This window comes from Naumovozyma castellii, chromosome 3 (genome assembly GCF_000237345.1).
Source record: "Naumovozyma castellii chromosome 3, complete genome".
NCBI classification, from domain to species: Eukaryota; Fungi; Ascomycota; class Saccharomycetes; order Saccharomycetales; family Saccharomycetaceae; genus Naumovozyma; species Naumovozyma castellii.
This window is the reverse complement of record NC_016493.1, coordinates 967,175-994,621: the sequence shown is the minus strand read 5'-3', so window position 1 is coordinate 994,621 and position 27,447 is coordinate 967,175. Positions and strand designations below refer to the sequence as shown.

The following is a 27,447-nucleotide window of genomic DNA, read 5'->3' as shown; positions in this document are numbered from 1 at the left end:
ACAGGAGCTCTTTGACTGGGTGTCTACTGGATGGCCCCCACTGTGAAGTAGATTGATCGAAGCATTGATTATACATTTGTGGAAAATTTTGTTGGGGTCGAAAAAAAGGTGTAACCCTGGCAACAAGTGTTTGCTGTTACCCGCCCGCGCGGAGAAACTCCGGCACCGGCCCGTTGTCGCTGTTCTCGAGGAATTTGAAAAACTCTGACTGACTCAATGGAACAGACATAGTCTACTTGCCAATAGGTATATATACTGTGCCATTCTGCCTTATTCTGCTCAATTTAGCTTTCTGCAGACAACTCAATTCTGTTTGCAAAAAGCTCACACAGCACAATATAATAACAATGTCCACTACCAAGAAGATTGTAGTACTACCAGGTGACCACGTTGGTGGTGAAATTACCGAGGAAGCCATCAAAGTGCTTAAAGCCATCGAACAAGTTGAGTCTTCCAAAGTGAAGTTTGATTTCCAATACCATCTTATCGGTGGTGCTGCTATTGATGCTGCTGGTGTCCCATTGACTGATGAAGCATTAGAAGCCTCTAAGAAGGCCGATGCTGTCTTGCTTGGTGCCGTTGGGGGTCCAAAATGGGGGACCGGTGCCGTGAGACCAGAACAAGGTCTTTTGAAGATCAGAAAGGAACTAGGTTTATATGCCAACTTGAGACCTTGTAACTTTGCCTCCGAACCTCTATTAGGATTATCTCCCCTAAGACCAGAAATCGCTAAGGGTACTGATTTCATGGTTGTCAGAGAGTTAGTCGGTGGTATCTATTTCGGTGAAAGAAAGGAGGATGACGGTGATGGTGTTGCCTGGGATAGTGAGAAATATTCTGTTCCTGAAGTGGAAAGAATCACTAGAATGGCTGCATTCTTAGCATTACAACATAACCCACCATTACCCATTTGGTCCTTGGATAAGGCTAACGTTCTTGCCTCTTCCAGATTATGGAGAAAGACCGTGGAAGCTACCATTAAGAATGAGTTCCCCACTTTGACAGTGCAAAACCAATTGATTGATTCTGCTGCTATGATCCTTGTTAAGAACCCAACTCAATTGAACGGTATTATTATCACTAGTAATATGTTTGGTGATATCATCTCTGATGAAGCTTCTGTTATTCCAGGTTCTCTAGGTTTATTACCATCTGCATCATTGGCGTCGCTACCAGATTCCAACACTGCGTTCGGGTTATACGAACCATGTCATGGTTCTGCACCAGATTTACCAAAGAATAAAGTCAACCCAGTGGCAACCATCTTATCTGCCGCCATGATGTTGAAACTTTCTTTGAATATGGTTAAGGAAGGTGAAGCTGTCGAGGAAGCTGTTAGAAGAGTATTGGATGCTGGTGTTAGAACTGGTGATTTGGGTGGTTCCAATTCCACTCAAGAAGTTGGGGATGCCATTGCTAAGGCCGTTAAGGAAATATTAGCATAAATGTTTAAATGTCATGTATAATGAAATAGTAAAATCAAAATCAAAATCAAATTAAATAGGGTTTTTAAAAAATTATGTACAAATATGTATGTTTTGTTCTGTATAAATTAAAAGCAATAATAACATGTTACAATGGATATGTTAAATAATATGATGATTAATGACCTGACCATTCAATTGAATCCAAATCAATACCTTCTTGAACCATTTCCCATAGGGGAGAAATACTTCTTAAGAATTCTACTCTTTCTGAGATTGCCTTAATGACATAATCTACCTCCCTTTCCGTGGTAAACCTACCGATACCGAATCTAATGGATGAATGTGCCAATGCATCATCTCTTCCCAGGGCATGTAATACGTATGATGGTTCCAGGGATGCAGAAGTACATGCGGACCCAGAGGATAGAGCGATATCTCTTAATGCCATCAATAAAGATTCACCTTCGACATAGGCAAAGGAAACGTTAATACAACCGGGATAACGATGACTTGCAGAACCGTTCAAGTTAGTATGATCATTTGCCAATAGTCCCTTGACTAATTTATCTGATAATCTCTTAATATGAGCTTGATCCGATTCAAATTCTTGATGCATTAATCTAGCAGCTTCACCGAACCCTGCGACTAATGGTGGAGCTAAAGTCCCCGATCTTAAACCTCTTTCTTGACCACCACCTGAGAATAAAGGTTCCAATCTAACTCTTGGTCTTCTTCTCACGTAAAGAGCACCAATACCCTTGGGACCATAAATCTTATGTGATGATATGGAAAGTAAATCTATATTCATTTCATTGACATCCAATTTAATCTTCCCATATGCTTGAGCCGCATCTGTATGGAAATACACTTTATGTTTCTTACAAATTTGACCAATCTCCTTCAATGGTTGAATGACCCCAATTTCGTTATTCACGGCCATAACAGACACCAGGCAAGTATCTGGTCTAATAGCGGCTTCCAATTCTTTCAAATCCACCAATCCAGCTTCATCCACGGGCAAAAACGTGACTTCAAACCCTTCATTGATCATGGCTCTAGCAGCCTCCAGAACACACTTATGTTCCGTTCTCGTTGTAATGATATGTTTCTTGGTCTTCTTATAAAACCTAGCGACCCCCTTCACTACCATATTATTAGATTCAGTGGCTCCCGACGTGAATACGATCTCTTTAGAATCCGCACCAATCAATTTGGCAATATGATCCCTTGCGGTCTCCACTTCCTTATTGGTCTCCCAACCATACGAATGAGTATTAGAATGTGGGTTCCCGTATAGTCCCGTAAAGAACTTCAACATGGTATCCAGGACCCTTGGGTCCGTGGGCGTGGTGGCTTGCATGTCCATATAGATGGGTCTTGTACCGAACCCTGTGTTCTCCTGGTAAGCAGCGTTCAACGCAGTGCGACCTGAGGTGTCGATCTCGTCGATGATGGCGGCAGCCTTGGCGGAGGACCCAGCAGAGGCTTCTGCACGGGCGGCAGCCTGATCCCTGGAGGCCATTTGCGTGTCTGTGTGCGTCTCCAGGGAGATATCGTTGGTCAATTTGACGGCTGCTGCGGGGGAGTAGTGTCTTCTGGGGAGAGTAGTGGCGGATGCTAGTGCTGTCCTGCTGGAGAGTGGCAGTTTGGCCATCCTCATCATGGAGGAGCCTGATGCAACTGTGCGTCTCAACATTGTTGTTCGATCTTGTGCTGTGCTGTGCTGTGCGACGTAGAAAGTAGCTTGCGAGTATACAAACAGATCAGATTAAATATATATATATATATATATATATATGAGTGTGTAGGTAGATGCAGATGTAGACGTGACTAAGAGCCCTATGGGTCCCATGACTTTTCCTCGCATCGCAAGTTCGCAGCTTAATAATACACAATATTGCGCACCCATTTTCCGTCCCGCTTACGTCAGCGGCCGGAGACGATCACGCGGCCGTTACCCGCCCGGCGTCTGCGAGCGTACTTAGTGATGAAGGACTCCAGTTTCAGGCCGCGATGGTTCAACTCGCTCACGAAGGGCGCGATGTCCTCCAGGAGCCACTCGGATTGCAGCTGGAACAGAGCGGCAAACCGGTCACGTGCGCCCGGCGGCAGCGTCGCACGTGACACGTACTGCACTTGCACTGCTTCCCCATCGCCCCGTTTCAAGTGCCATCCACGAAGCATGTCGATGTCCAGCTCGCAGGGGAAGAAGGGTGGGAACAGCGCCTTCCAACGGATGAGGAACTCGTCCAGTGCCATGCTCCGCTGCGAGACGTACTTCTTCAGCGCTTGGATCCCGTACCATTGGGCGATCTCCGCATGGTTCAATCGCCAGCTCCCCTCCTGTAACGTGCCGAATCGGTTCAGCACCGTCTTGACTACTTCTCGTGTGTAAGGATTGAACGATCCATCCATGTCTTTGCTCACAGCCTGCGACGTCTCCGCCAGCGCCAGACTGTCACTGTTAAGATTCTCCGCCATAACACTCATTAGCGTCACATGAAGCGCCTTGGACAAAAACCCTGAGGATAATAGACAGAGACATCCATTCACTTCGCATCCGCCCAACGTATGCCATTGAGTTTCGCATTCCAATTCAGAACATGCTGAATTCTCCAGCAACTCGTCCATATTCTTGATCTTGATCTTACTGCGGTCCCGAGGAAAGACCTCGTCTCCGTCATATATGGGGATCGACTCCAGGTTTAATTCCCCATGACTAGCTCGAGTCTCGTATTCAAATGTAGTTCTAGCAAACGCAACCAGTTTATTTGCCTCCGCTTCTTCCCCGCGCATCAGCAACACTGTATTGGAATGGTTCTTTTGCTTGACTAACCACGTCTTGTCTCGAGAACATAACACCACCTCCGCCTTATCATCACCTGACAACGATTTAAACTGCAACACATTATCACTCCCCTCTTTTAATATCTTGACCAGGTCGGGTGTCAATTGTAACAATTTGTATGAATCGTCCAACCCTACAGCAGAATACAATTCAATACTCATCTTGCGCTTCTTTAATTGCATACCCATGAACGCTAATTCCTCGAGATCTTCTTATTCTGAAATAAAATTTCAAAATCATACGCGAAATGGGAAACGTCAACATAGATTTGAAAAAAAAATGTACATACGTAAACATCAACGCTACCAACCCATATCGAAACACAGACAGCCACCCATACACAATGAACACTTCCCATGACCTATCATCAATCTACTCAACCAGACCAGAACCTTCGCAATCGCAACCGCAACTGAAAATTCGTCTCTTTCAAAACTTAATAGAGAAATACTTGGATCCGCATCGTTTCACAGAAATACACTCCATCGACCAATGGACCACCCAATTCAGAGACTTCGTCGTATATGAGGGGTTTGACCATCTGCTCTGGGGGCCCTTCCTCGTCTGCATCTTCTCCAATAACAACAACACAACAATAAACTGTCTTATACTGGATAAATTGGGCATCTCACCTTATTTCAACGTCAATATAACGAAAAATTCACAATTCTACCCCGCTATTGAAAACTTGAACGTCAAGGATAAGGATTCCAAGATCAAGAAATGTATCGCCGTGACGCTGTTGCAAAAATTCGTAGAGTTGCCCAAGGATAAATTATTGAAATTACAAACATCGTCGAAAAGAGAAGAATATGATCCGACACATGCCGGTGACCTCGCTAGCTCTTGTAAACTGATCACAGCGAATAAGGCAGCTGAGAATCTACAGAAATTGTTGTGCAATACCGGGTGTCTCCAACATCGGTTCATGCAATCCACTTTATTGGATGTCGTTTATGAAAATGTAGAATCCGCAATCGACATTAATAATAAAATGGTCTTCCACTTGGGTGAACAATTGGAACAGTTGTTCAACCCGGTCACCGAGTACTCCCCTGAACAAACAGAATACGGTTATAAACCACCGGATGATGATGATGACAGTATCGAACACAACGATGATGATCAATTAGTGAAGGCCATTTGCAATGAATTATTGCAATTACAAACAAATTTTACACTCAGTCTAGTGGAATTCCTTCAACATTTCCTAATTACACTAAGGATAAAAGTACTTAATGGTGACATCGAGGGACTATCCACGGTGAAATTGAACAGACTCTTTCCCCCCACCATCGATGAAGTGACCAGAATAAATTGTATATTTTTGGACTCTTTGAAATCTGCTGCACCTTATGGTTCATTGGAAATCTTAAAGGCTTGTAACATTACCATCCCATATTTTTACAAGGCATATACGAGACATGAAGCCGCCACTAAAAACTTTAGCAAAGACGTTAAATTATTCTTAAGAAATTTTGGCAATGTCATCCCAGAGAGTGAAAAATACACTGAAATGAAATTGGAATCCATTATTAGAGGCCCGCATGAAAAACTTCTCAAATTGAAATTAATAATTGATAGATTATGGAAATCTAAAAAATGGCAAGATCCAAATGATACACTAATTGCTGATAAATGCTACATGAATATTGTCGATGTCATTCATTCCTTCGGGAAACTAGATATGACCATGAAACCATATGATACAAGAGTATTTACACCCTCGGGGAAAATATTAACGGAATTGGCAAAGGGTTGGCCCGTTGAATTGCAATATAAATGGTTAAAGAGACGTGTTGTCGGTGTATTCGACGTCATTGATCAATGCGACCCTCAAAGAAGAAACCTATTGGTGGTATTCAGTGATTATATCATTTTTTTAAATATTATTGACCCAACAAGTTATTATTCCAATGACAATGCTGATCCCTCCTATAATAAACCACTTATTTCAGATATATTAATGAATTCATTGATAAATGAAGTACCATTGCCCCCCAAGATTCCAAAATTAAACGTGGAAAACTACTGTTATATAGATGACATTATCATATCTATCATTGATAATGATTGTTTAAGAGTGGACGGTTCAAAGGACGATACATCATTCTCGGTAGCATGTAGGTTGGTCTCTAAGGATATGACAGCATCTTCTGTCGCTGAATTAGTCACGAAGGCCAAAATATTGGAAAAGGATACAGCATTCCATCTTTTTAAGGCAACTGAAAGAGGGATGGTGCTTTATTCAACTGCTCACGAAATGGAAGCTTACAGCACAGAAAAGATAAAATCAAAATGTTGTTTATTTCTAAACATGGAACCCTCTCCACGTTTACTTGAAGAAAACAATTTACATCTTGCATTTTTCACCAAATTTGTTAACGATGAAGTAAATGTCAATGACAATGATGATCTGATTAAATTACATGTATTAACAAGTAAAGGTGATAAAACTAGCATGGAAATTTCATCGCCAACTATTATCCCTGCCATTATTCAACAATTAATATCGGAACTTCCAATATGTTATTCCTCGGTAGACTCTCCTATGGTGAAGACTTTATTATCTATAAATGAAAACTTGGTCCAACAAATGAAGAAAGACTGTAAACGGAAAACAACTCAATATACAACTACAACGCCCAAAAAGACAAAGGGGAAAATAGATGAGGGAAATAGAAGATCATATGGTAGCATTACGACTTTTAGGAGTGATGTTAGTGATTTGAAACACTCAAAGCAGGAGACCAAAATTAAATCGAAGAAGAATACAAATCCTCCCACCACAACAACAAAGAAGAAACCTGCACTCCCAAATAACGATAAATCAGTTTCTAAATCTAAGGCTATAACTTCTCAGAAGAAAAAGAAGAAAGGGATATTTGGTATATTCAAGAATATCTTTGGCAGAAAACCAAAAACACCCATATCTTCGCAACCAAAGCAACTCCCTTCAACTAAACCACCAAAAAATGTTCCTACTATTTTCAAATCTAAGACAGAAATTCCAGTGGAAAAAAAAAATATACCCAGGAAATCCCATGTGGATACTCAAAGAATTGGTTCAGTGGTTCACAATAACCAATATACTGATTCAGGCGCTACAAAACACGAGAAGGAGTTACCAAGTACACCAACTAAACCTGAAATATCTTCTTCTTCCTCTTCTTCTTCATTAGTTACTCCTCCATCAATTGTTGAAAAGAGCAATGGTAATACCGATGAGAATCATGAAAATGTGGTACCGGTAGGTAAGCCCACTGTCGACGAGCATAAAGCCGCTTCAAAAAAGACAAAAAGCAATCCAACTTTCAATAAAGAACTGTTTGGTGATTTTATTGAAGGTCTCTCTGAGGATGCCATAGAATCATCTCGAATCGAATCTCTACCAGAGAAAGATATCAGCCAAGTACAACGAAATGAACCTTTGTCAGAAAAACATTCTGGTCAAGAACGAAATGATGAATCCTCTCATGTAATCCCATCTGAAGGAAAAGAAATTAAACAAGAATCAATTAATACCAATAATGATACAATTGACCACGTTGATGACACTCCTGAAATTATAGATAAATATTTGTCTTCAAATAGCATTCTAGCAGATGAGAAGAAAACAGTACAGAAGGAGAAAATGTTTCCAGAAATACCGAAACTTCACGTAAACAAAATTCAATTCGGTAAATCCGAGTCATTCGTTGAATTATTTAAGGATATGAAGCTTGTTTTAGATGAAACGGACGCTAAATATAACTGGAGACGCCTGCCAAGTGAACGTGCACTGAATGAAAATTATTTAAACAATGCAACTAGCAGCTTTGCAAAGCATGCCCTTAGAGAAACTATTGAAGAACAAGATGAAAATAAGGAAGGTGCTACCGATATTTCGGATAATAAGGAAGTAGAGATTCCGAAGGTAGAAGAGAATGTTCTCTCACTACCATCCAATGCAACCCTGAATAGTTCTCCAGACCTTGCAAACAAAGATGTGAAGGAGGATGATGGTGATCGCATAGGAAGGCACTCAAAAAGATTGATTCAGGGAGACACTAAACCAACCTTTAAAGTAGTTAGTACCTCACCTGTTCGTGTCATCAATGAGAAGAACCAAAAATTTATCCACTCCCCAGAGAATCGACATTTTGCTGATTCTGAGCAAAATGCAACATCTGATTTTTCATTCACTTCGGATCTTAATAAAAACCCTAATAGACGTTTACATGAATTGGTTTTTCCCTCTCAGGAAGATGTTGCAGATGACAAATTCTATACACCAACAGAGGATCCATCAGAGACTTTTGAATCACAACAAACTGCTTTAATAACAAATGAAGTCGAAAAGACGTCTACAATGGAATTACAAAAAAGTGCTGATGTTCACAAAGACAATGATTCCTCTATGATGAAGGATCATTTAATTGACGACCTTGAGTTTAGCTCATTCCGCATGTCATTTGATGATACTCGTAGCGAAACCCAGGAAAATGAACATGATTTATCGAAACATATTAACCACTCGATTATACCAGATTTAACGTACAGAGAGCAAGAAACCAAAGAGCAAGGACCACATGTCTATGTGCTACCAAAGAGTGCTTCAATTGCTGACAAAACATCAAATGATATCTCTAATCAAACTGATGATCCAATTTGGATATCCCCAAGTAAATTACAATATTTCGAGACAAATGACGTCCAAATAGTTCAGCAAAGGAATAAAGCTTCTCCAGGAAACACCATAAAAACACCGTTGAAAAGCAAGGAAGACAGTAACTTATCATCAATTGATCGTGATTCGTCGTTTGCATATTTAACAGAATTTCTAGATAACAAGGAGAACGAAAAAGCATTGAACGACAATTCCAATCGTCTCCAATTTAAAGAATAGGAAATTTATAGAATTGTGTTATATCTAATATATATTTAAAAGGACTCTTTTTTTTTTAAAAGCCATCGATTTCATATCTCGTTGTTGTCTGAAAATGGTAACATTCCTATTATAAATAATTTTCGAATTTGTCACACGCTATTATATTCTTTAAATTACAAAACGCTAAACGTTTCCTCATCATATATACTGACATATATACATTACAATCAGAGTTCTAATAAGGTGGTAATTATATTTTATGGACGGGATGCGTAGGTTATGTGCAAGTCACGACCTCCATAATTGTAACCATTTAGTTTGTTGATGCAAACATCAGCTGCATCTTGACTGGCATATTCTACAACAGCTGCACCTGTCGATGTTCCGGTTTCATCATACACTAACTCAGCCATTGCAATTTCACCAACGCTTCCAAATAGATCGTAAAGATCTGGGACTGTTGTGGATAACGGTAAATTGTTACAGTACACTGTATTATTTCTTTCACCATCACCACTTACACCCTCAGTAAAACTAGGGTTATGTGCTGGAGGTAGAACTGGTTCTTCTTCCTTTGGTACATCATCAAAGTCTCTTCTATCATCAAAGTCTCTTCTATCATCAAAGGTGTCTCTTGGGTGATTAAATTTACCTTCTCTCACCTCTAGAATTCTTCCTTCTAATTCAGCTCCATTGAATGAATCAATTGCCTTAAACATATCTTCCTCGTTTGCATAAATGACAGAACCAAATCCTCTAGAGTACCCATTGTAATCTAATTCAACATCTGCACGTATGACATCCCCACATTCTCTGAAGATATCTTTTAGATTTTGCCAAGTAATTGAATATGGAAGATTGACCACAAATGCTTCATATCCTTGTTGTGTTGGTTCAGATGATTTAAATTCTTGTCTTGATCCTGGAGGAGGTTGATCTTGCTTCACAAAGATATCACGGCCCATAAATGGAACACCATTGTACTGACGGATTGCTTCTTCAGCATCTGCAGGGTTTGTAAATTCTACTGTACCCATACCCTTTGAACGTCCTCTATATGACATAACTTCGGCATTTACCACTTCACCTACTTGTGAAAAAAAATCCCTTAAATCCTCTTCAGTAGCATCAAAGGAAAGGTTCCCAATAAAGATACCATTCTCATGATGTTTTTCGACACCACTTTCATATGGTCTATCGTATGTTCTTCTTGGTGGTGGTCCAACTCTTGATGGGTGGAATCTTTCTGAACGTCCACCCCATGATCCACGTCCGCCTCTGAATCCTCCACGACCACTTCTAAACCCTCTTCCACCAAATCTGCCCCCTCTCCCTTCATATCTTGGGCGGAAACTATCACGTCCAGTGTCCAACGGACGTTCATCGCTCATACGACGACGAGTTGGTGATCTTGAACGGCTACGTTGAGAACCCTTTATTTAAATTTGATGTTAGTAAAAGCAATTAGGTTTTTGAGAACCAACGTTTAGAAGTGAGAAGTATAATACTAATGTCGATTGAGTTCAATTCTCTTTAGATTGTTGTTCCCAGACGGCGTTTTCGTTCTACCTTCTTTCTCGTCTAGTAGTTGGACGGTGTAATAATACCATCAGTGGGTTAGACATACATATCTGTTATCATAATCTGATGCTTCCATTTTTGCAATTAGCGTCTGATGATTAACTAGGTAAAGATTTAAGAATTGAAATATATCTTACTATCTATGATCAACTGTTTATACTATGTAAACTTATGTAAATTCTTTTGATACGAATTTTTTTCCTTAGCCGAGAAACGATCGTGCAACACGGTTTCCTAGTAAACAGAGGCTATTGTCGTTACTTCTTGGCAGGTGATGAGGATACGTTTGGATAGGGCAGCACAAGTCTTCGTGCAACTTCTGTCTCCTTATTTACTTCTTCCTCCCCATCGAATCTGAGTCGGCACGTTCCGTCTCTCTTACTTCCAATAACTACAGCGGGATAGAACGTCGTTGTTTCTGGATATCTCGCTAAAACTTTCGTTCCTGCTGGATAATTCGGTATCTGGGCTCTTGTAGCCGTTGTAGGTGGGATAAGGATTATATCTTTCCAATTACATTTAAAAACTTTGCCAGTGTTCCCCAATTCATCTGGCTCGGGATCTCTTACCTCGAATCTTAAACCGTCCGGACTTATCCTTATTACTTCACAATGAAACCATTCACCATCACCGCCCTTTCTTGGTTTATATGCAACCTCTGATCCTACAATTATATCATGGTTCAGATTATATTGGCTTGTCCAGTATGCTCTACCCATTATGGAGTTTGTAGTCTTTCCTGCTGAGCTTTTACTCGATACAGAACCTGCCGAGCCAACTTCATTACTACTGCCCTTAGTAGCATCATCGTTTGGTACCTGATCTAATATTGTATCCAAATTTGATTTAACAGCTTCTAATAACCTCTGAGCTCTCTTGACATTTTCTCTATGATCTTGGAATTTATCTAAATATGTTTGTAATTGTTCGTCAGATAAATTTGCAAAATTGAGTCTCTTCAAATTAGGATCATCATCAAATTGGCTAACTTCATTGCTATTGTAAATATCCTGTAAAGATGATATGACTATATCCCATTGGCCGTCCATATTTTCTTTGTTCTTTTAGTTTTTATTTTCTAACTGAGGCGAGTTTACTTAATATATGATATTCCTATTAAAAGATTGTTTCCTAGTAGTTGTATTGAATTGTTCTTCTATTGGTATACTTCCAATTGCAACCCTAATCAACCATTCCAAAGCATCGATCAATTGTTAGTTAGTTAGCCTCTATTCATTGAACGTTTTCCACAACGCGTCCGTCAACAAGGAAACGACGTTAAAGATGACCTAGCGAGTAAGTATCATCTAATTCATCATGAAATTTCGCTATAGACTGTCTATAGAGATATAGATATAGATATAGATATAGAAAGAGAGATGTCAAAATCTCAGAACAATTAACCAGGTGGTAATTGGGAAATATCAACAATGTCGCTGATTTTACCTTCATCAGCTTCTTCAGCCTCTTCGGCACTGGTCTTCAATGGAGTTCTTGGCAAAGCCATCATACCACTTCTAGCACATTCTAAAACACCGAATGGTTCAATTAATTTTAGGAATGCAGAAATACGGGTTGGTTTAGCGGACAATTCAACAATACAGCTGGTTTCACTGATATCAACCACTCTACCACCGAAATTGGTAGCCAAGTTAGTTATATCGTTCAAATGTTCATGTTTCAACCTTAACACTTCACTGGCTGGTAAGTTGGAAGGATGGAACTTCTTTTCTCTGATCTCAGTGACTAATTCTTCAGTTTGATCCACGTTGGCGGTATTCTTATGATGGTGCAATAGCAAATCTTCGAAGTATTCGGTACCCAATAAGGATATACGGGCCATCACTAACTCTCTCTTAATAATTTCAGAGTTTGTATAGTTCAAGACAGCATAAACGGGAACCAAGTCTTCAATTTGTCTTCTTGCCTGTTCAATGACACCATCTTGACCTTGCAAAACAATTGTCATTCTACTCAAATCCTTCACCTCGGTGTTACAGACGACTAAAGAATCAATATTGAACCCTCTAGCGGCTAAAGTACCTGAGATTCTGGACAAGACACCAGGTTCGTTTTGTACCAAACAATTCAAAACGTGTTGCTTTCTTGGTTGGCGAGAAGGAGCAGGAGTCTCATAAAGAATCGAGGAGACGGCACTGTTGGCATCCCAGGAAGGGGTGTCAACAGTAGGTAAAGGTGGTCTGGCAGCGTGTCTGTGCAATTGCTTGTATGCCAATGCAGAAGTCGATGAAGAACTGTAGCGGACCAAGCTTCTCCTGGCACTACTGCTCAATAGAGTTCTGATCATAACTTTTCACGTTAAGGTTGTGGCAAATGATCTATCTATTCTGATCTATTTAAGAGAGAATACTACAAACTGAAGTGAGATAGAATAAATATATAATGTTAGGATGCGAGTGCGATACAGGCTCGAATTTCCATTTTTTTTCATTCCATTACCTTGTTCAACGCGCTGTTTAAAATGCGGCCGGAAACGCTCCGCATTTCACCGTGAGTCATCGTCCCATAGACTAACTACACTAACTAATGCTCTGCCTCTAGCAGGATGGTGGTGATCTTCTCGATGTGTAGACGCGTCAGGAACTGCTCTCGAGCCAGCTCTCTCGACTTCCGAACGAACAGGTCCAGTGCGATAACCCCTCTGTTCAGCATCTGGTACAATGCATTGATTGTGTCAGAGAGAGCATCATCTTTTGCCACTAGGTCATACAATTGGTTTAGGCCGGCGGACTCCGTGGAGACCATCCATAATGGGTCTGTGGTACCCTTTTCCAGGTGCTTGTTACCAAAGTTTCTGACGTTTTGGATTTCGTTTTTTACAACCTCTGTCTCCCGACGTAACTTGTCCTTATTCTCTTCAATGGATTGTTTCACGCTCGATATATATTTGGTCTCATAAGCATACAGATCTTCGAATTGCTGAAAGGCGGATTCAATAGTTCCCACTCGGCCTTGTAACTCGGAATCTATATATGTCTTGTCTGCCTGGGATAGTGCGTTTATAGTCTCTTGTAAATCAATCATGGTTTTCTTGTGTGTGGAATCTTCGTGCGTTTCTCCAGAGGTCGTTAAATCAAGTAAATCGAAAGATGTTTCCAATTTGGGTTCAGTAGGACGTTTGGGAATCTTTGGCGGACTTATTGGAATACTTATGGAGGAATTGTTTAATGGAATCTTTGGTGGCAATGGCGTATTGGAGCTGAGTTGCGATTGTTGTCGTGATGGTGATGGCGATACGGGGAAACGCATATTATCAGTATGAGTAGAAAGTGAAGAAGTTGAAGAAGAAGTGGGACCATTTTTCATGAGAAGAGTCGGCTTCGGTGGTAAAGGAGGTCTAACATCTTGCATCTTAATGTCAACGTTCTTCGTATTATCATTCTGTCCATTAGGAGAGCTCGACTGGGTTGGCTGAATAAAATGTTCCCTAGAGCCAATTTGTAGTAGCTCTATAAGCATCTTGGATATATTACATGATCTAGGATCCCAATGCTGAAAGATTGGGAGATATATCTTACCCTCTGAATCGATATGTTCTCCAATCCTTATCTTATTTGAATTTAAATTTGCAAGATCAATGTACGGAATGGGTGGGACCAACGGATATTGCTTAGGTATCCAGATGAGTATTGGGATTGCTGGTATTGAGGAAGAATCATTCAATTCAAAAGAGCCGTAGAGACAAAGTAAGAGTTCTGAAGTTCCATCCTCCTTGGTAAAGACACGAGTTCTCGGTCTTAATTGTTGAGAAAATCCATTAAGTGCAGCAAGAGAATCATGGAATGTTGTTCTATCATCCTTATATATCTATTAGGATCGCAAGTGTTCGTTGAATTGAATTGAATGAAGACGTTAGTACTGTACTCGTTTGGTTTACTTTAAAAAAGGAAAGGTTAAGAACATACGGGTCGTATAATCTTGAAGAGCCAATTGATGACCCCTTGTGGAACATTAAGTTGACTGTAATCGTTCTGTGGAAGCTCCATACTCAATAGTCTTCGGTAGATAGCGCTTGTTCCCCATAAATCAGTTGTCTCTTTCCATTATGAATGCCATACTTTGAAATTCTTTTGGCGCGAGCTAAGTGAGAAACGTCAACGGTGCACCAGAGAACACCATATATAAATGACTAAATTTCTAGCAGATCAAGTATTGGGCAAGTTTTATATGTGTTACGTGTTAATACTAGAGATAAAACGAAATAAATAAGGCAAATAATAGAAAAAAAAATGTAGAGTCACTCCAAATCTTGAAAAATAAACAATAAATTGAATTAATCAAGTCGAATGAAGTAATCTCACGATCTGCACCACGCTCAATCACGGTTGTATCAAAATGTGTGAATTGAGTCGTCATACAGCTTATTCTTCTCCAAAAATTAGAACCCATGAATCTATTGAAGCAAAAGAAAATGAGGCAGAAATCGGAGAGTGTAAAGGAAACACATGTTATTGTTAAACATGGTCAGTATAATCTTATACTGAGTAACTTTACTTGTAGTTACCTATTTTATGATAAAAATGAATATTCTGCACCATAGCTGAGTAAAAGTAATACAAAGGAGAAGGAAAGATAGAGCTTTTATACCAGTAAATTTTTTTTTTATGCAGTTTCCGGGTAATAACTGAAAGGCGTAGTTTCCTCTTAGGGCTTGTCCTATTATCCACTCTTTGTTATTATGTATGAGGTTTAAAGTAGTGAAACTTTAAGTACTGCTGTTCACTTCCTGGGGAAGTGTTTATCCCTCTTGCAATTGAAATTATTTTTGGTTTGCAGGAAAATTTAACTTATTCCTATATTGAAGTTGTTACTAAACAAACATGAAGACGCCGCGCATCTACTTTTGAGTCAACTAAAAGCAGGAACTAACCAATTACTCCATAAAGGACAAACCAAAACAGAATCTGCAACCTTTCGTATCATGCCCATATAACCATTGTGCAACGAATCCATAATATAACTATACTTTCAACAATGATTTATGTCAATATTGTAACTCTCAATATGTTCTACAAGCCTTTGAAGGATCTCATGTTTCTCGTAAACTCCTGTATTGTTTTCACAATTTCAACAACACTGATTCTGATATCCATGACCCTTAATTGGGTTAACCAGTATATTATAAAAAGGATACTGCTAATACTGAAGATCTTTATAGGTATACCGATTTCCATATTTTCAAGAAATTGCATTAATTTTATGACTTTGCCAATTAATATCCCAATCAAGATAGTTACTGGATCATCGATACAAGAACTACTACTGCAAACTCATCCTAGAGCCCTTTGGTATATACTGATAACAATATGGCAATACACATGTGTTGTATTTTGTTTCGGATTACTCCTTGGTATAATGTTTGGATGCGCTCTAGCAGTAATTCATTCATTGATTAAAATTCCTGATGTATTTATCGACCTATCACAATTATACGTAATTTTTAAAGAAAAATTATTAAATGCATTACCAACAGTTCCCCTACCTCTATTTGAAAATAGTTCAGGAGAAACAAAGGAAGATTATTCAAAAGTGGCATCTACTTCTACAGTTGCAAGTTCGGTTGATGGAGAGGATCAAAAGCCAATCGATTCATTAATTAGCAAGGCTCCTTCAGAACCTTCTATGCAAAGTCCGTCGAGCTCACCATCAAAAGTTGCATCAACCGGCGAAATAGATATATCTGATTTAACATCACCAACAGGAAATGTTTTCGAAGTAGCATCAAAATTACCTAGTAATTTCTTTCAAGAGGGAAAATCTCAGGTGGATGAAACAATTAAACAAATGGCAATGGAGGAAGAGGCATCTCAAGACTATCATATAATTTCTTACATGACTCCACCAATGTCTCCAAGAAATGAATATACAAACAACGATAGTTATAATAGTCAGCCAGCTTCTTCAAATCTCTCCTCTTCTTCTAGTATTCTTGATCAGAACATAATTTCCTCGACGATTCGAACATCTCGCGAAGCACCGACTGGAAAAGAAATACGGAGAGAAAACTATAGAAGTATTAATATGCTTTCTGAGGAAGGCTTATTCAAAGACAACAATTAATATTTAAGGGAGAAACATATATCTTATTTATTCCTACATAAATCGATTATAATAAATAAAAAAATTTTACATTTTAAACACAAGATTTTATTGAACTATATATTTTTGATAAGATTTGTGTTCCTTATCTTGTAGAGCAATGGTAGGGTTACTTTGTTCAGTCATTTTTATTATTAATATACAATATTTTCTTCGTCGTTTTTTCTATATAATAAAATATATAATATCTAAACTAATATTTAACCAATACATTCTTTCTAACATTTCTTACCCTTTATATAGTTTTCTATTTGGGTAGAAATATTTTCTTCACATAGAAACCAGAGATATTCAGACGTCGTCGGATAAGCCTATTCTGATCATAGAATTTTCTAGAATGTTCTACAACTTTTTTGTCAAACTCTAAAATTATTCTTTTCTTTTTGATCATATTCTATATTGTTCTTTTTCATTCGTTGTGGAACAACTTGCTCTTTGATAGACGTATCCTATCCATCTTGTAGAATATTCGGTTCCAGCAATTTTAAATATAAAATATTAAATAGGTACAAAGTCTCAGGATTCTAACTGTAGAAATTATCTGGTAATTTGAAATCCCTATCATAAAACGGAGTAAGGTATGACGACAAAGGGGCCAACGTATCATGCTCAATTATTTCTTTAGCAGGCCCTTCTTTCTCCTCGGTATCATAAATAGGATAAACAATGTTTGCAGGGGTTAGAACTGATGGGAAAATAGATAGCTTTTCTTCCTTGTGCTTTCCTCCTAATGGCTTCTTCAACACATGCAACATCGAAGTTGGTGATCGTAACATTTCAAAAAATCTTGGAGATATTTTTATGAAATGGGTTCAGAAATGATTCTAGATTGAAACTGACTTCCCCTTGATCATTCCAGCTTTCATTAGGTTGCGAATTCTCAAACTCAGTAGTAGAATTCTTTAAAGTAGTGAAAAGACGTTCAACTGAATCATTTTTCAATTTGATTGAATGTTCTCTAATTCGATCCAACATATTTGAATATGGGTTCCTGTTAAATTCAAGCCTTCCCTTAAAATGTTCCAACTGATTCATACGAGTAATTAGATGATTTAAGAAAAAAGTATAGAAATAGATCGATGTATTCCATTTCAAATTATCAATAAATAAATTTTCTTGATCATCGCCAATGAGATGATTGTGCGTGGTTCTCAGTAGTTCTACAAGTGAAAATAATTCTTGATTATTCTTGACGACCTCTCCTAGGCTATTCGAAACATAAAAGAATAGAGCAAAGACACCAGTTAAAAAATGGAACATTATTTCATCATACAGGTGAGGTTGGTAATTAGTTGTTTTGAATATTGTTAACATCTTGATACTGGCCGTCTTATACTGACTGGTAAAATCTCCAAAAAGGGCCGGAATATCATAAGACGAATCTTGATAGGATTCCTTGTTATCAAGTAAAAATGAAAGAGTAAACAAACTTAGCACAATGACCAGATAAAGGTAACGGAAGTGGCAACTTAGGATTCGTGCACAAGCAACTTCAAATAATAATGCAGCATTTCCATCAATATTTTGGACATATAATAACGACAAATATTGTTTATAACTTTCCAATTTCATAGCAGAGTGTAGATTATCATTCCATTTATTAAGATCCTTGATTAGCGCTACCAGTTTGTCAAGTATTTCGTCAAAAGAGAAATCCAAAGTACTTCTTACAGAGAAACAAGTTGAAAATATTTCACTTTCAATTCGCACTAGCTTTGTAACATAATATGAAATAAAAAATGGGAGTGATTCACAATAATTGGCAATAACACCCAATCCCTCCTCTAAGTTAGTGACTTTTTTTTCTTCTTCTGGAGAATTCAAAAGTCTTGGTAAAATATTATTCTTTATAGTTTCGAAATATCCTTCATCAGTAAACATATCCATATCTTCTTCAGTTATCAAAGGAGGCCGAGACAGTTTCAAGGAAGTAGATTTATCGGTTGAGAAACAGTGCCACCATAAACAGCTCCTTCTCAATGCTTCATCCATTCCTAGCGTGACATATGATTTCTTTTCATTTAGATGCATATCAATAGAAAATCTAATTGCCGTACTGCAGATGTCAACCGATAATTCAGTACTAAAATTGGCCTCAACATAGCGAGAAAGAAGTAATAACCCTTGTATTGAAGCAGTCCCTGAACAAATGACAGACACCTTACGATAATAAAACATTGCATTTAATAGCATATGATATTCTATATCATGCAATTCCTCCTTACTAGGTTGAATTCGATCTTTTCTTAAAAAATGAGAATCAAGACCTATAAGAAGATTTGTTGCTGACGCGCCAGAACATAGACATATATTCAATAATAACAATTCCGAGTAGCATAAAGGACGAGCAGTTTTGTCGTAGTACCTGTCCACTAAATCTAAACTTTCCGCTAAAGATATGATTCCTGTGACTGATGACATTAATGTTGAGTGGAAATTTTCTATCAACCTTCTAGCCTGTTCTTTGGGCGGTAACGGGTATCGAATACCAGACGATGAGTACATCAGACTCTTTATTTGAACAATATACCATTTCATAGATATACTGAGTATATCATTGATAGGTTCCATAAATTCATCAGAGCTTAATTCTGGTGATATTTTTTCTCTTACCATTTCTAGTTTCCGCTGAGTTAATAATATCGTAGAATACAATTTTCTATTGGGTTTGGCAGAATTCTTGTTTGGAGTTGAGTTAGAGGAATCATTCTTTTTTATTAGCTTAGCCAATAACCACTCAAACCTGGCCATGTTATCTATAACAATAGAAACCTTTCTATCCAACTTTTCCATTTTCGAATAAAGAGTCTCTGAAGCTGCGATTCGATTTGTATCTTTAGATTCTGAATTATTGTTCTTGCTTATATTAACAACGCCAGCTTCTTGCGCAGGGGGGTTGTGCGGTTCCTGTCTACTTGACAAGGTTGAAGTATCACGACTTCCCACCATTGGTGACGGTTGTGGTAAGTTAGATGAGATACGAATATCATTGATGCCTGAAAAAGATGGCGACATGACATTATTTAATGCAAAACCTTTTGAGAGAGCGCTACTTGTAGTATCGTCTGATGTTCTTCTATTATTTAGAACATTGTCACGACCTCTCTTGAAGGTACAATTGGCATTATATTTTAGACAGTTAGAACATTTACCTGTGGACGGATCCACCTTGTCACACTTTATCTTTCTTTTTCTACAATGATCACACGCTTTTGAGACCCTCTTCTTGCCACTGGTTATTTTCGTGGGCTTATGGACCATTGGTTGATTTGGAATAGGACTATTAGAATTCACATTTTGATTCATTGGTGTCTCGAACAGGTTGTGCGATCTACCCGTCGCTACGTTGATAGTCTCCGAACTTTTCGGAACATTTGGCAATTGGTTTACAGTTACTGCTTCTCCTCTTGAAGTTCTACCTTGTTGCCAATAATTGAACTGCTCAGGTAATGTACCGCTGCCAGTAGTCGCCTCACTTCTATCTAATAGGTCATATTCATTCATGTTGGCCTCTGAACTCATGCTGACAACAATAAAAAATAGGATATAATTAATTCAGAGATATGATGTGCAAAAGGAGCAAATTGTATAGGTTTTGGCGGTTATAATTGATAGCAGAAGTTTCCTTTGCTCTCAATGTAAAGATATCTTGTTAACATCGCTGAGTTTTTGTTTTGACTTTTAGTTCAATATTCCGTTTCCGTTCCGTCAAAATACATCCCGCTTTCTTACGTAACGTTATAAAAATACTTCTTTCATAACCGATTTTCCATAATTTACACTGAGCAATACGAAACGTAGAACTAGTAGGTTAGACTCACAATAGCTAGCTTGTGTGAAACAACATTCCACAAAAACCAAGGCACTTAACAAGAGTACCGAATGACATTTTGCAGCTAAAGGGCAGAACAAACTTCTGTTTATTTTAAAGAATATAATCCTAGCGATGAGGCCAGAGATCACAAGATGACACTATTTTTACATAGAGTTCAATTTCTTGAGATAAAAAAACGTTTTATCTGACGTATTGCGCCAGCTGCTCTGATTGCGAGTGCAGGGGACAAGTACGAGCCCATTTTTACTGGAGATCAAAAATTGAACGGATTACAAATCTCCAACATTCTGAGTGGAGAGCTACTATCGCGAATGAAAAGGTACATAGTGCCTAATCTGAAGGATGACAGGTCCAATTAAATTCAATGAGTAGAGAACATCGTGTCGCAACCTCTCGGGCGTTATCTTCATTATGCAGACTCCATATAAGAAAGTGAATGAGATACTACACTTTCAGCTTGTTCTCAATGAGAAAAGAGGTAGGTAAAAATGGTGTCCAATGTGAGGTCTCTACAGAAACAACTTTTTTTTAGGTCTTACTGAAAATAATTTAAGAAATGGGACAGTGATTCATATCTGCGAAAGAGTTTGTACGTTTATAAAGCTTTCATCTATTTGCAGCTATCTTGGCGAATGATAACCAATACGCAACGCACCTTTCCCATTTACCAATTTTTCATTTGATATGTTTACCTACACATTATAGACACATTTAAGAAGGCAAAAACTGTGATGATTGACTAGTAAAAATGAAAAGAACAACTCTGTTTCTAACAAAAAGCATTACTTTAAGATTAGTATGGTGATTCAATCCCCAAGAAAGCTCGTCGAATTTCAATGCTTAATTCTGCTGCATACTTGTTTTCAAAATAGCTTCCCTATTATCCAGAAGTGTTAATTATTTCGATTGGGCAGACACTAACGAAAGTAAAATTTGGGCAAGCCCTATTACGTTTATATCGTTATTTTTTAAACCCTAAACCTAACAATAAATAGAACTTATTTTTTTATAATCCGGGTAAATTAATGTTTGCTTAATGACGAATTTTTTCTCTAAAAATAAAAACTAGATTTAAATTTATACCATATTGAAGTATTATTTTTGTTCCGATTAATACTTATTCTTTTTTTAGAAAATAAAATAACTTCATCTTATTTGATATAAGCTCAAGTAACAGTTATTGAACTAACTAATTTGTTATGTTAGCTAAATTTATTTTGACGTTATGAGTAAAATAAAAACAGTGTTGTGTTTTAGGGCGACGATATGATATCAAGATTCAGCAGTTTTTATTCTGTTAGCTGGGTAAGGAGCTTTTACATTTTCAAATCTGTTGTCGAGAAGATTAAATAGCCATCTACTTTTAGTAAGAATATTAGTGCAGTCTTTTGAATTGAAAACAAAGTCCTCCTGATGACTGCCGCTAAAAGAGATGTTATGATCTCAAAGGCCTTATCTTATCTCTTAAGACATGGTGCCCTAAAGGAGAAGCTGACGATAGATGAAAACGGTTATGTTGCGGTTGAGGAACTATTGACTAATAACAGACTTAAGACACACAAAACTTCCTTGGAAGATATCCATAGGGTGGTGGAAACTAATGCCAAAAAGCGGTTTAATATTAAGGTAGTAGATGGAAAGGAATATATTTGCGCGGTCCAAGGGCATTCAATCAAAACGATAGCGCCCAATGAGGAAGCTCTACAGAGAATCAAGCATCTTGATGATTTGCCACCTTGCTTGATTCACGGTACAAACATTAAGAATTGTAGGCAAATTCTCGAAAGTGGGGCAATCAAAAAGATGAACAGGAATCATATTCATTTATCAAGTGGGGTCACAGGACGTGATCACACTGTAATAAGTGGGATGCGAACATCGAGTAACATATATATATATTTAAAGTTGGGTGAAAACATGCTAGAGACTTTGAAGATAGTGAAATCACTAAATGGTGTTTTTTTAACAGAGGAAGATATCAAATTGAATATGTTTGAAAAGGTTGTCATAATGGAAAATAAAGTCAAGGGCGACGGAACGGATCTTGATAGCCTTTTATTACTTTTAGTGGAGAAAAATATTCCTTATGAGTGCATTAAATAACTAATTTGTTGTGTAATGAGTCGTTAAAATGTTTTTTACCTTTTAGCAACATTACTTGCTAATTTGAAAGGGAGTAAGAGAAAGGAATTCAGCGGTCCCGAGAAACATGTCTACCGTCCTCAATTGTTTAATTGAATAGAAGCTGTCTATGATTGCGACAGACATTTCTTTAATTAATATACATTCTGTATTTAAATACTTATCTAAGCTTCTATTATTTCTTGAGTGGGTTCATTTTTTAGCTTGGTCACCCTAGAGACTTGTTGTTTTCTCTTCTTTGCCAAAGTCTGAGAAGCCTTGATATTGAATCCGTCTTTTAATATTGTCTGAACCTCCTCCAATTCCAATCCAGATAGTTCTGGATAGCAAAAGTAACAAAAAATGGTTGATACAAAGGAAAGACCTGCAAAAAAAGCAAATGTGCCCGTCGGCGTAATGTTCTGCAACATTGTCAAAAATGTGGATGCAATAACAAGGGAACCAGCCCAGTTTGTAGCTGTTGCATATGATGTTCCAACCCCCCGGACGTTTTGTGGGAATAGCTCGGATTGCTGCCATGGGACAGTACCGATACCTAGGGCATAAAATGCAGCAAATACAATAATAAAAACAATAATGACTATACCCCACGCTGTAAATCCGCTATGGGAGACCACCGCATCATTTCCTTCGAACCTGATACCTATAAAATGGAATGCAATAGCACAGACCGTCAATGAACCTGTCATTCCTGGCAATCCAATGAGAAGGATATACCTACGTCCAATCTTATCGATGGCAAAAAACGCAACCAGAGTGAAAATAAAATTTGTACCGGAGACAATAATCGAGACTGCTGATGAGTTAGAAAATCCTACCGTCTCAAAAATAGTACCTGAAAAATACATCAAAGAATTCCAACCAGTGAATTGTTGGATTGCTTGTAATCCACAAGCAATGATAAGTGCTCTGAAATTTGAAGGTACGCGATGCAACTCTTTAACAGTATTCCAAAACCTCTGGGGAATGTTTTTTCCTTCTATGGAATGATTTAATTCCCGCAGTTCCTCGACTTTACGTTCAATGATATCGTCAGAAGCACCCTTATAACTTCTATGCAGGACGCTCTTGGCATCATCGTAACGTCCCTTCATAACATAGTACCTTGGAGTATCTGGAAGGAACAAGAAAAAAGAAAACTGCAGTACAGTAGGAATTAAAGATAATCCAACTAAAATTCTCCATCCATTGTTCACATGATTCAGACCTGCACCGCAACCATATGCAATTAATTGACCTCCTGTTAACCACAATGAATTAATCACAGTTAGCCTACCTCTTATCATTTTAGGCGCAATCTCACTGATAAAAAGGGGAGAAATTAACGAACCAATTCCAACTCCAAACCCCATTATTAATCTACCAACAGCCATTTGCCAAAACTTATGTGCAGTAATCTGAAGAATTGCCCCTATCACAAACATAACATTTGAAAACATTAGACATGGTCTTCTCCCAAATATATCAGCAGCCGTACCCGCCATTGTACTGGTAATCAGCGCACCCAGGGATGTTGCAGCAGTAATGATTTCTTTATCACCATATGACAACACCTTATTATCTAAGTCTGTTCCAATAGAAACCAGGGCACTGGAAATATAACCAGTATCATAACCAAACATGAACCCCGAAATGGATGCAACAAAAGTTAAGGTGATAATAAAAGCAGAAATGCCCTGGTTGAACGTTATGATTACAGAAGTGTCATCTTCATCATTAACAGGTTTTATCACAATACGATCATTCTCATTTTCATCATCAGTTTCGTGATCGAAGCTATTTATATCCTGACGAGACTGAGTGCCCTCCACTATAAGGTTCGATTGAGTAGATGAGCTTGTATCTTTAGTGATTTCGTATGGAAATCTTTTCGAATCAACATTATTACCCAAATGAATCTCGATATCATCAGTCGATGATTCCCTCGGTCCTCTCAAAAACTCACTTTGATCATGAGAAGAGACAGACGTTCTCGCCGAGTGTTTCATTTTAACAAACTTTTTGATGTTTGCTTTCAAAAAGTAATTCGGTGAGTATTAACAATCAGTGAAGCAGCAAAGTTTCTTAACGTATTACAAAAATGAATGGTCGTTGAGTTATTACCAAGTGGAAGGATTGGGATTATAAAGTAACTAAAAATTGCTTCTTGTTGATAATTAAAACGTCAAATTCTCGCGGGAAATTTATCAAAGGGTTTGTTTTCGCTCGAACAATACGCCTCGCTTTAACGCTACAACTCGGCATGAGAAAAACGAAAAAAATAGTACGTGCTTCCAACCAGATTTGAACTGATGATCTCCACATTACTAGTGTGGCGCCTTACCAACTTGGCCATAGAAGCTGTAAATTCTGAATTTGTTTAATAAATCAGAGACCCATGTTAATTAATGAATTTAATCAAATTTACCAGGTATGACAACATTACTGAACATTACAACTTGCTTATACAATAAAAAAGAAAATATTCTTTGTCTATAGAATAATGTAGATAGTAGGCTAAAAGTTTCAAATTTATGTAGTTGACGGATGTATTTCTGTTGCAACAAACCAGCTATTTTCTCTTCCTGCATGATACCGACAAAGATATGCCATAAGTAAGTCAACTAAGCCATACGCTCCTGTAAGACTTGAAGTGCCAACTCTCTTCGCCTTTCTTCCACTGACAAATCGAGTTTTTTGGCTCCCCTTTGCTCAGCAATATCGTTCCCCTTATCAATATCATTAAGCTGGAACGCCTTAACGAGTTTTAATTTTACACAAATAATATCATAAATGTTGTTGAATATTGGTTTTAAAAGAGGTTTAACAAGATCTGGGAAAAAATAAATCAACTGGAATGTATCTGAGGCATCCCCAACAATCAAAGTATTATCAAGATATAATACTTGATATAATCGTAGATAAACCCAACATGAAAAGAAAGTAACCCATATAGATAATAATTGGGCTATATGATGAAACCAAATAAGCTGCATTATTGTCATAAAGCATAGCATAAAAACAGGCAATAATTTAAATCTGAAGTTTTTTGATAGGAATCTTGGAGTTTTCAAGTTGAAGATGCTTGTTTCTGGTAACAGTTGTTTATATATAATGGGAAAGCCAATAATTACTGTATAATTACCATCTAGGGGAATATCAGACCTGAAGCTTGGGTAAATAAATGATATAATGAGACTAAAAGCTGCCATAATAATATTAATAAGGGAACCTATAACAATTGTAAATTTTAAAAGCTCCTTAGAGCTATTCCAATTTCTTTCAATAAAGGAGCCTCCGATGATTAAATTTAATAAGGTAACAACGAATTTCCATATCTCCGTATCCACAAGGTTAGAAAGGATAATCGAAAATGGATAGTACACCACTTTTGAGGGTACCAATTGCAGAAATGGACATTGGATGTCTGAGTATTGAATCTCTACACCAGTTGAAACAATATGGTTGTAAGTTGATCTCTTAATATAGAAGAGAGATAAAGAGAGAATAACATAGAAGCATGTTAAAACGGCCGTTGCTGTTGGGATCTTCGAGATATCTAATAGTGAATTGGGAATATTAATATCGATTATATGTGATTTGAGTTTCATCTTTCTAATGTAACTTCTCTTGTTCAAATATTTCAAAAGAGAAAGGTTCTTTGGTTGATACGTATATTGATCTGTCGTTTAGTTATGAGATTAAGTATTGTTGACTTCTGTGACTTCGGAATGTAAAGCAAAATTAAGAGGGCATTCAGCGTCGACTCCATTTCCCGGTACTTCTTTTTTCTTTCCGTTGCTTACCCGGTTAGTTGATCAAGTGAAGAAAAAACCATGAGCACCTGTCAAAAATTGAGCTGAGGGTTTAAATAATTGCCAAATTATCTAAAACGGTAAAGAGTCAAAATACGAGTGTAGCACCTATTGGGATCCAAGTAGTGCATAGTTAAAAGAAATGAACATTCAGAAAGAAAAGATAACTGATGCCACTGATTTACAACAGATACATCTAGAGTTTCAACGAAAACCGAATACGAGCCTAAAGGGTAACAATTACGATAATGGCAAAGTAACCAAAACCGAAAAGAAAGTCAGAGCAAAAAAAGATCGCAAATTATCAGAGGATGAAGTGCGAATGAATCACCTTTCATCAGAGAAGAAGAGACGAGAGAATGTTCGATTAACGTACGATGATCTTGTTAAGGCTGTGCCCGACCTGAGACTGTCAGAGAACCGATCAGAGTTAATAATATACCAGAAAACAATGAATTATCTTAATTGGTTATATAAAAAAAATTCTAGATTAAGAATGGAAATTACTGAACGAAAAAGAAGAAATGATCTTGTTGAGGAACTGCATGTTTCCGAAGAACTTGTTTGGGAACTAAAACAAGGAAAATGATTTTAAAGTGGGGGATATTTCCACCGATAGATAAACAACATATATATATAATGCAATAAAAACTTTAAGCCTATCTAACAAATTATATGATATCGTGACTGAGTAGAAATAATTCCAGAACGCCGCCACAATGGAATTTGGTGAAATAAAGATGGTTCCCTTACCAATAATTTTCAATATCTAGTCGTAAAATAAAGGATACAATAATTTAGTGAAGATAATCCATTTATCCATAACTTAG

At 37.7% G+C, this 27,447-nt stretch overlaps 14 protein-coding genes and 1 non-coding gene across 15 annotated transcripts; 5 read left to right on the top strand and 10 right to left on the bottom strand.

Annotated features, from left to right (window-relative positions):
- Positions 1-347: 347 nt before the first annotated feature.
- Positions 348-1,445, top strand: LEU2 (3-isopropylmalate dehydrogenase; the record flags this gene model as incomplete). Its single annotated transcript, XM_003675793.1, has 1 exon — positions 348-1,445. The coding sequence occupies one exon, from the start codon at positions 348-350 to the stop codon at positions 1,443-1,445; it is 1,098 nt and encodes a 365-aa protein (XP_003675841.1).
- Positions 1,446-1,602: 157 nt separating this feature from the next.
- NFS1 (cysteine desulfurase) lies at positions 1,603-3,123 on the bottom strand (the record flags this gene model as incomplete). Its single annotated transcript, XM_003675792.1, has 1 exon — positions 1,603-3,123. One exon carries the CDS (start codon positions 3,121-3,123, stop codon positions 1,603-1,605), a length of 1,521 nt encoding a protein of 506 aa, XP_003675840.1.
- Positions 3,124-3,353: 230 nt separating this feature from the next.
- On the bottom strand, positions 3,354-4,463 carry DCC1 (Dcc1p; the record flags this gene model as incomplete). The annotated part of the gene is made up of 1 exon (XM_003675791.1): positions 3,354-4,463. One exon carries the CDS (start codon positions 4,461-4,463, stop codon positions 3,354-3,356), a length of 1,110 nt encoding a protein of 369 aa, XP_003675839.1.
- Positions 4,464-4,522: 59 nt separating this feature from the next.
- Positions 4,523-9,163, top strand: BUD3 (Bud3p; the record flags this gene model as incomplete). The annotated part of the gene is made up of 1 exon (XM_003675790.1): positions 4,523-9,163. The coding sequence occupies one exon, from the start codon at positions 4,523-4,525 to the stop codon at positions 9,161-9,163; it is 4,641 nt and encodes a 1,546-aa protein (XP_003675838.1).
- A 239-nt stretch (positions 9,164-9,402) lies between these two features.
- Positions 9,403-10,536, bottom strand: GBP2 (single-stranded telomeric DNA-binding/mRNA-binding protein; the record flags this gene model as incomplete). Its single annotated transcript, XM_003675789.1, has 1 exon — positions 9,403-10,536. The coding sequence occupies one exon, from the start codon at positions 10,534-10,536 to the stop codon at positions 9,403-9,405; it is 1,134 nt and encodes a 377-aa protein (XP_003675837.1).
- A 447-nt stretch (positions 10,537-10,983) lies between these two features.
- SGF29 (Sgf29p) lies at positions 10,984-11,775 on the bottom strand (the record flags this gene model as incomplete). The annotated part of the gene is made up of 1 exon (XM_003675788.1): positions 10,984-11,775. The coding sequence occupies one exon, from the start codon at positions 11,773-11,775 to the stop codon at positions 10,984-10,986; it is 792 nt and encodes a 263-aa protein (XP_003675836.1).
- A 350-nt stretch (positions 11,776-12,125) lies between these two features.
- On the bottom strand, positions 12,126-13,034 carry ILV6 (acetolactate synthase regulatory subunit; the record flags this gene model as incomplete). Its single annotated transcript, XM_003675787.1, has 1 exon — positions 12,126-13,034. One exon carries the CDS (start codon positions 13,032-13,034, stop codon positions 12,126-12,128), a length of 909 nt encoding a protein of 302 aa, XP_003675835.1.
- A 236-nt stretch (positions 13,035-13,270) lies between these two features.
- STP22 (ubiquitin-binding ESCRT-I subunit protein STP22) lies at positions 13,271-14,206 on the bottom strand (the record flags this gene model as incomplete). Its single annotated transcript, XM_003675786.1, has 1 exon — positions 13,271-14,206. One exon carries the CDS (start codon positions 14,204-14,206, stop codon positions 13,271-13,273), a length of 936 nt encoding a protein of 311 aa, XP_003675834.1.
- A 1,515-nt stretch (positions 14,207-15,721) lies between these two features.
- On the top strand, positions 15,722-16,807 carry LDB16 (Ldb16p; the record flags this gene model as incomplete). The annotated part of the gene is made up of 1 exon (XM_003675785.1): positions 15,722-16,807. One exon carries the CDS (start codon positions 15,722-15,724, stop codon positions 16,805-16,807), a length of 1,086 nt encoding a protein of 361 aa, XP_003675833.1.
- Positions 16,808-17,623: 816 nt separating this feature from the next.
- NCAS0C04780 (Zn(II)2Cys6 transcription factor) lies at positions 17,624-20,368 on the bottom strand (the record flags this gene model as incomplete). The annotated part of the gene is made up of 1 exon (XM_003675784.1): positions 17,624-20,368. One exon carries the CDS (start codon positions 20,366-20,368, stop codon positions 17,624-17,626), a length of 2,745 nt encoding a protein of 914 aa, XP_003675832.1.
- A 1,726-nt stretch (positions 20,369-22,094) lies between these two features.
- Positions 22,095-22,784, top strand: TPT1 (tRNA 2'-phosphotransferase; the record flags this gene model as incomplete). The annotated part of the gene is made up of 1 exon (XM_003675783.1): positions 22,095-22,784. One exon carries the CDS (start codon positions 22,095-22,097, stop codon positions 22,782-22,784), a length of 690 nt encoding a protein of 229 aa, XP_003675831.1.
- Positions 22,785-22,987: 203 nt separating this feature from the next.
- On the bottom strand, positions 22,988-24,811 carry ITR2 (myo-inositol transporter ITR2; the record flags this gene model as incomplete). The annotated part of the gene is made up of 1 exon (XM_003675782.1): positions 22,988-24,811. The coding sequence occupies one exon, from the start codon at positions 24,809-24,811 to the stop codon at positions 22,988-22,990; it is 1,824 nt and encodes a 607-aa protein (XP_003675830.1).
- A 280-nt stretch (positions 24,812-25,091) lies between these two features.
- Positions 25,092-25,164, bottom strand: NCAS0Ctrna1T. The gene has a single exon. It is a non-coding gene; the product is annotated as a tRNA-Thr (tRNA).
- Positions 25,165-25,426: 262 nt separating this feature from the next.
- On the bottom strand, positions 25,427-26,413 carry NCAS0C04750 (uncharacterized protein; the record flags this gene model as incomplete). Its single annotated transcript, XM_003675781.1, has 1 exon — positions 25,427-26,413. One exon carries the CDS (start codon positions 26,411-26,413, stop codon positions 25,427-25,429), a length of 987 nt encoding a protein of 328 aa, XP_003675829.1.
- Positions 26,414-26,759: 346 nt separating this feature from the next.
- INO4 (Ino4p) lies at positions 26,760-27,206 on the top strand (the record flags this gene model as incomplete). Its single annotated transcript, XM_003675780.1, has 1 exon — positions 26,760-27,206. The coding sequence occupies one exon, from the start codon at positions 26,760-26,762 to the stop codon at positions 27,204-27,206; it is 447 nt and encodes a 148-aa protein (XP_003675828.1).
- Positions 27,207-27,447: the final 241 nt, after the last annotated feature.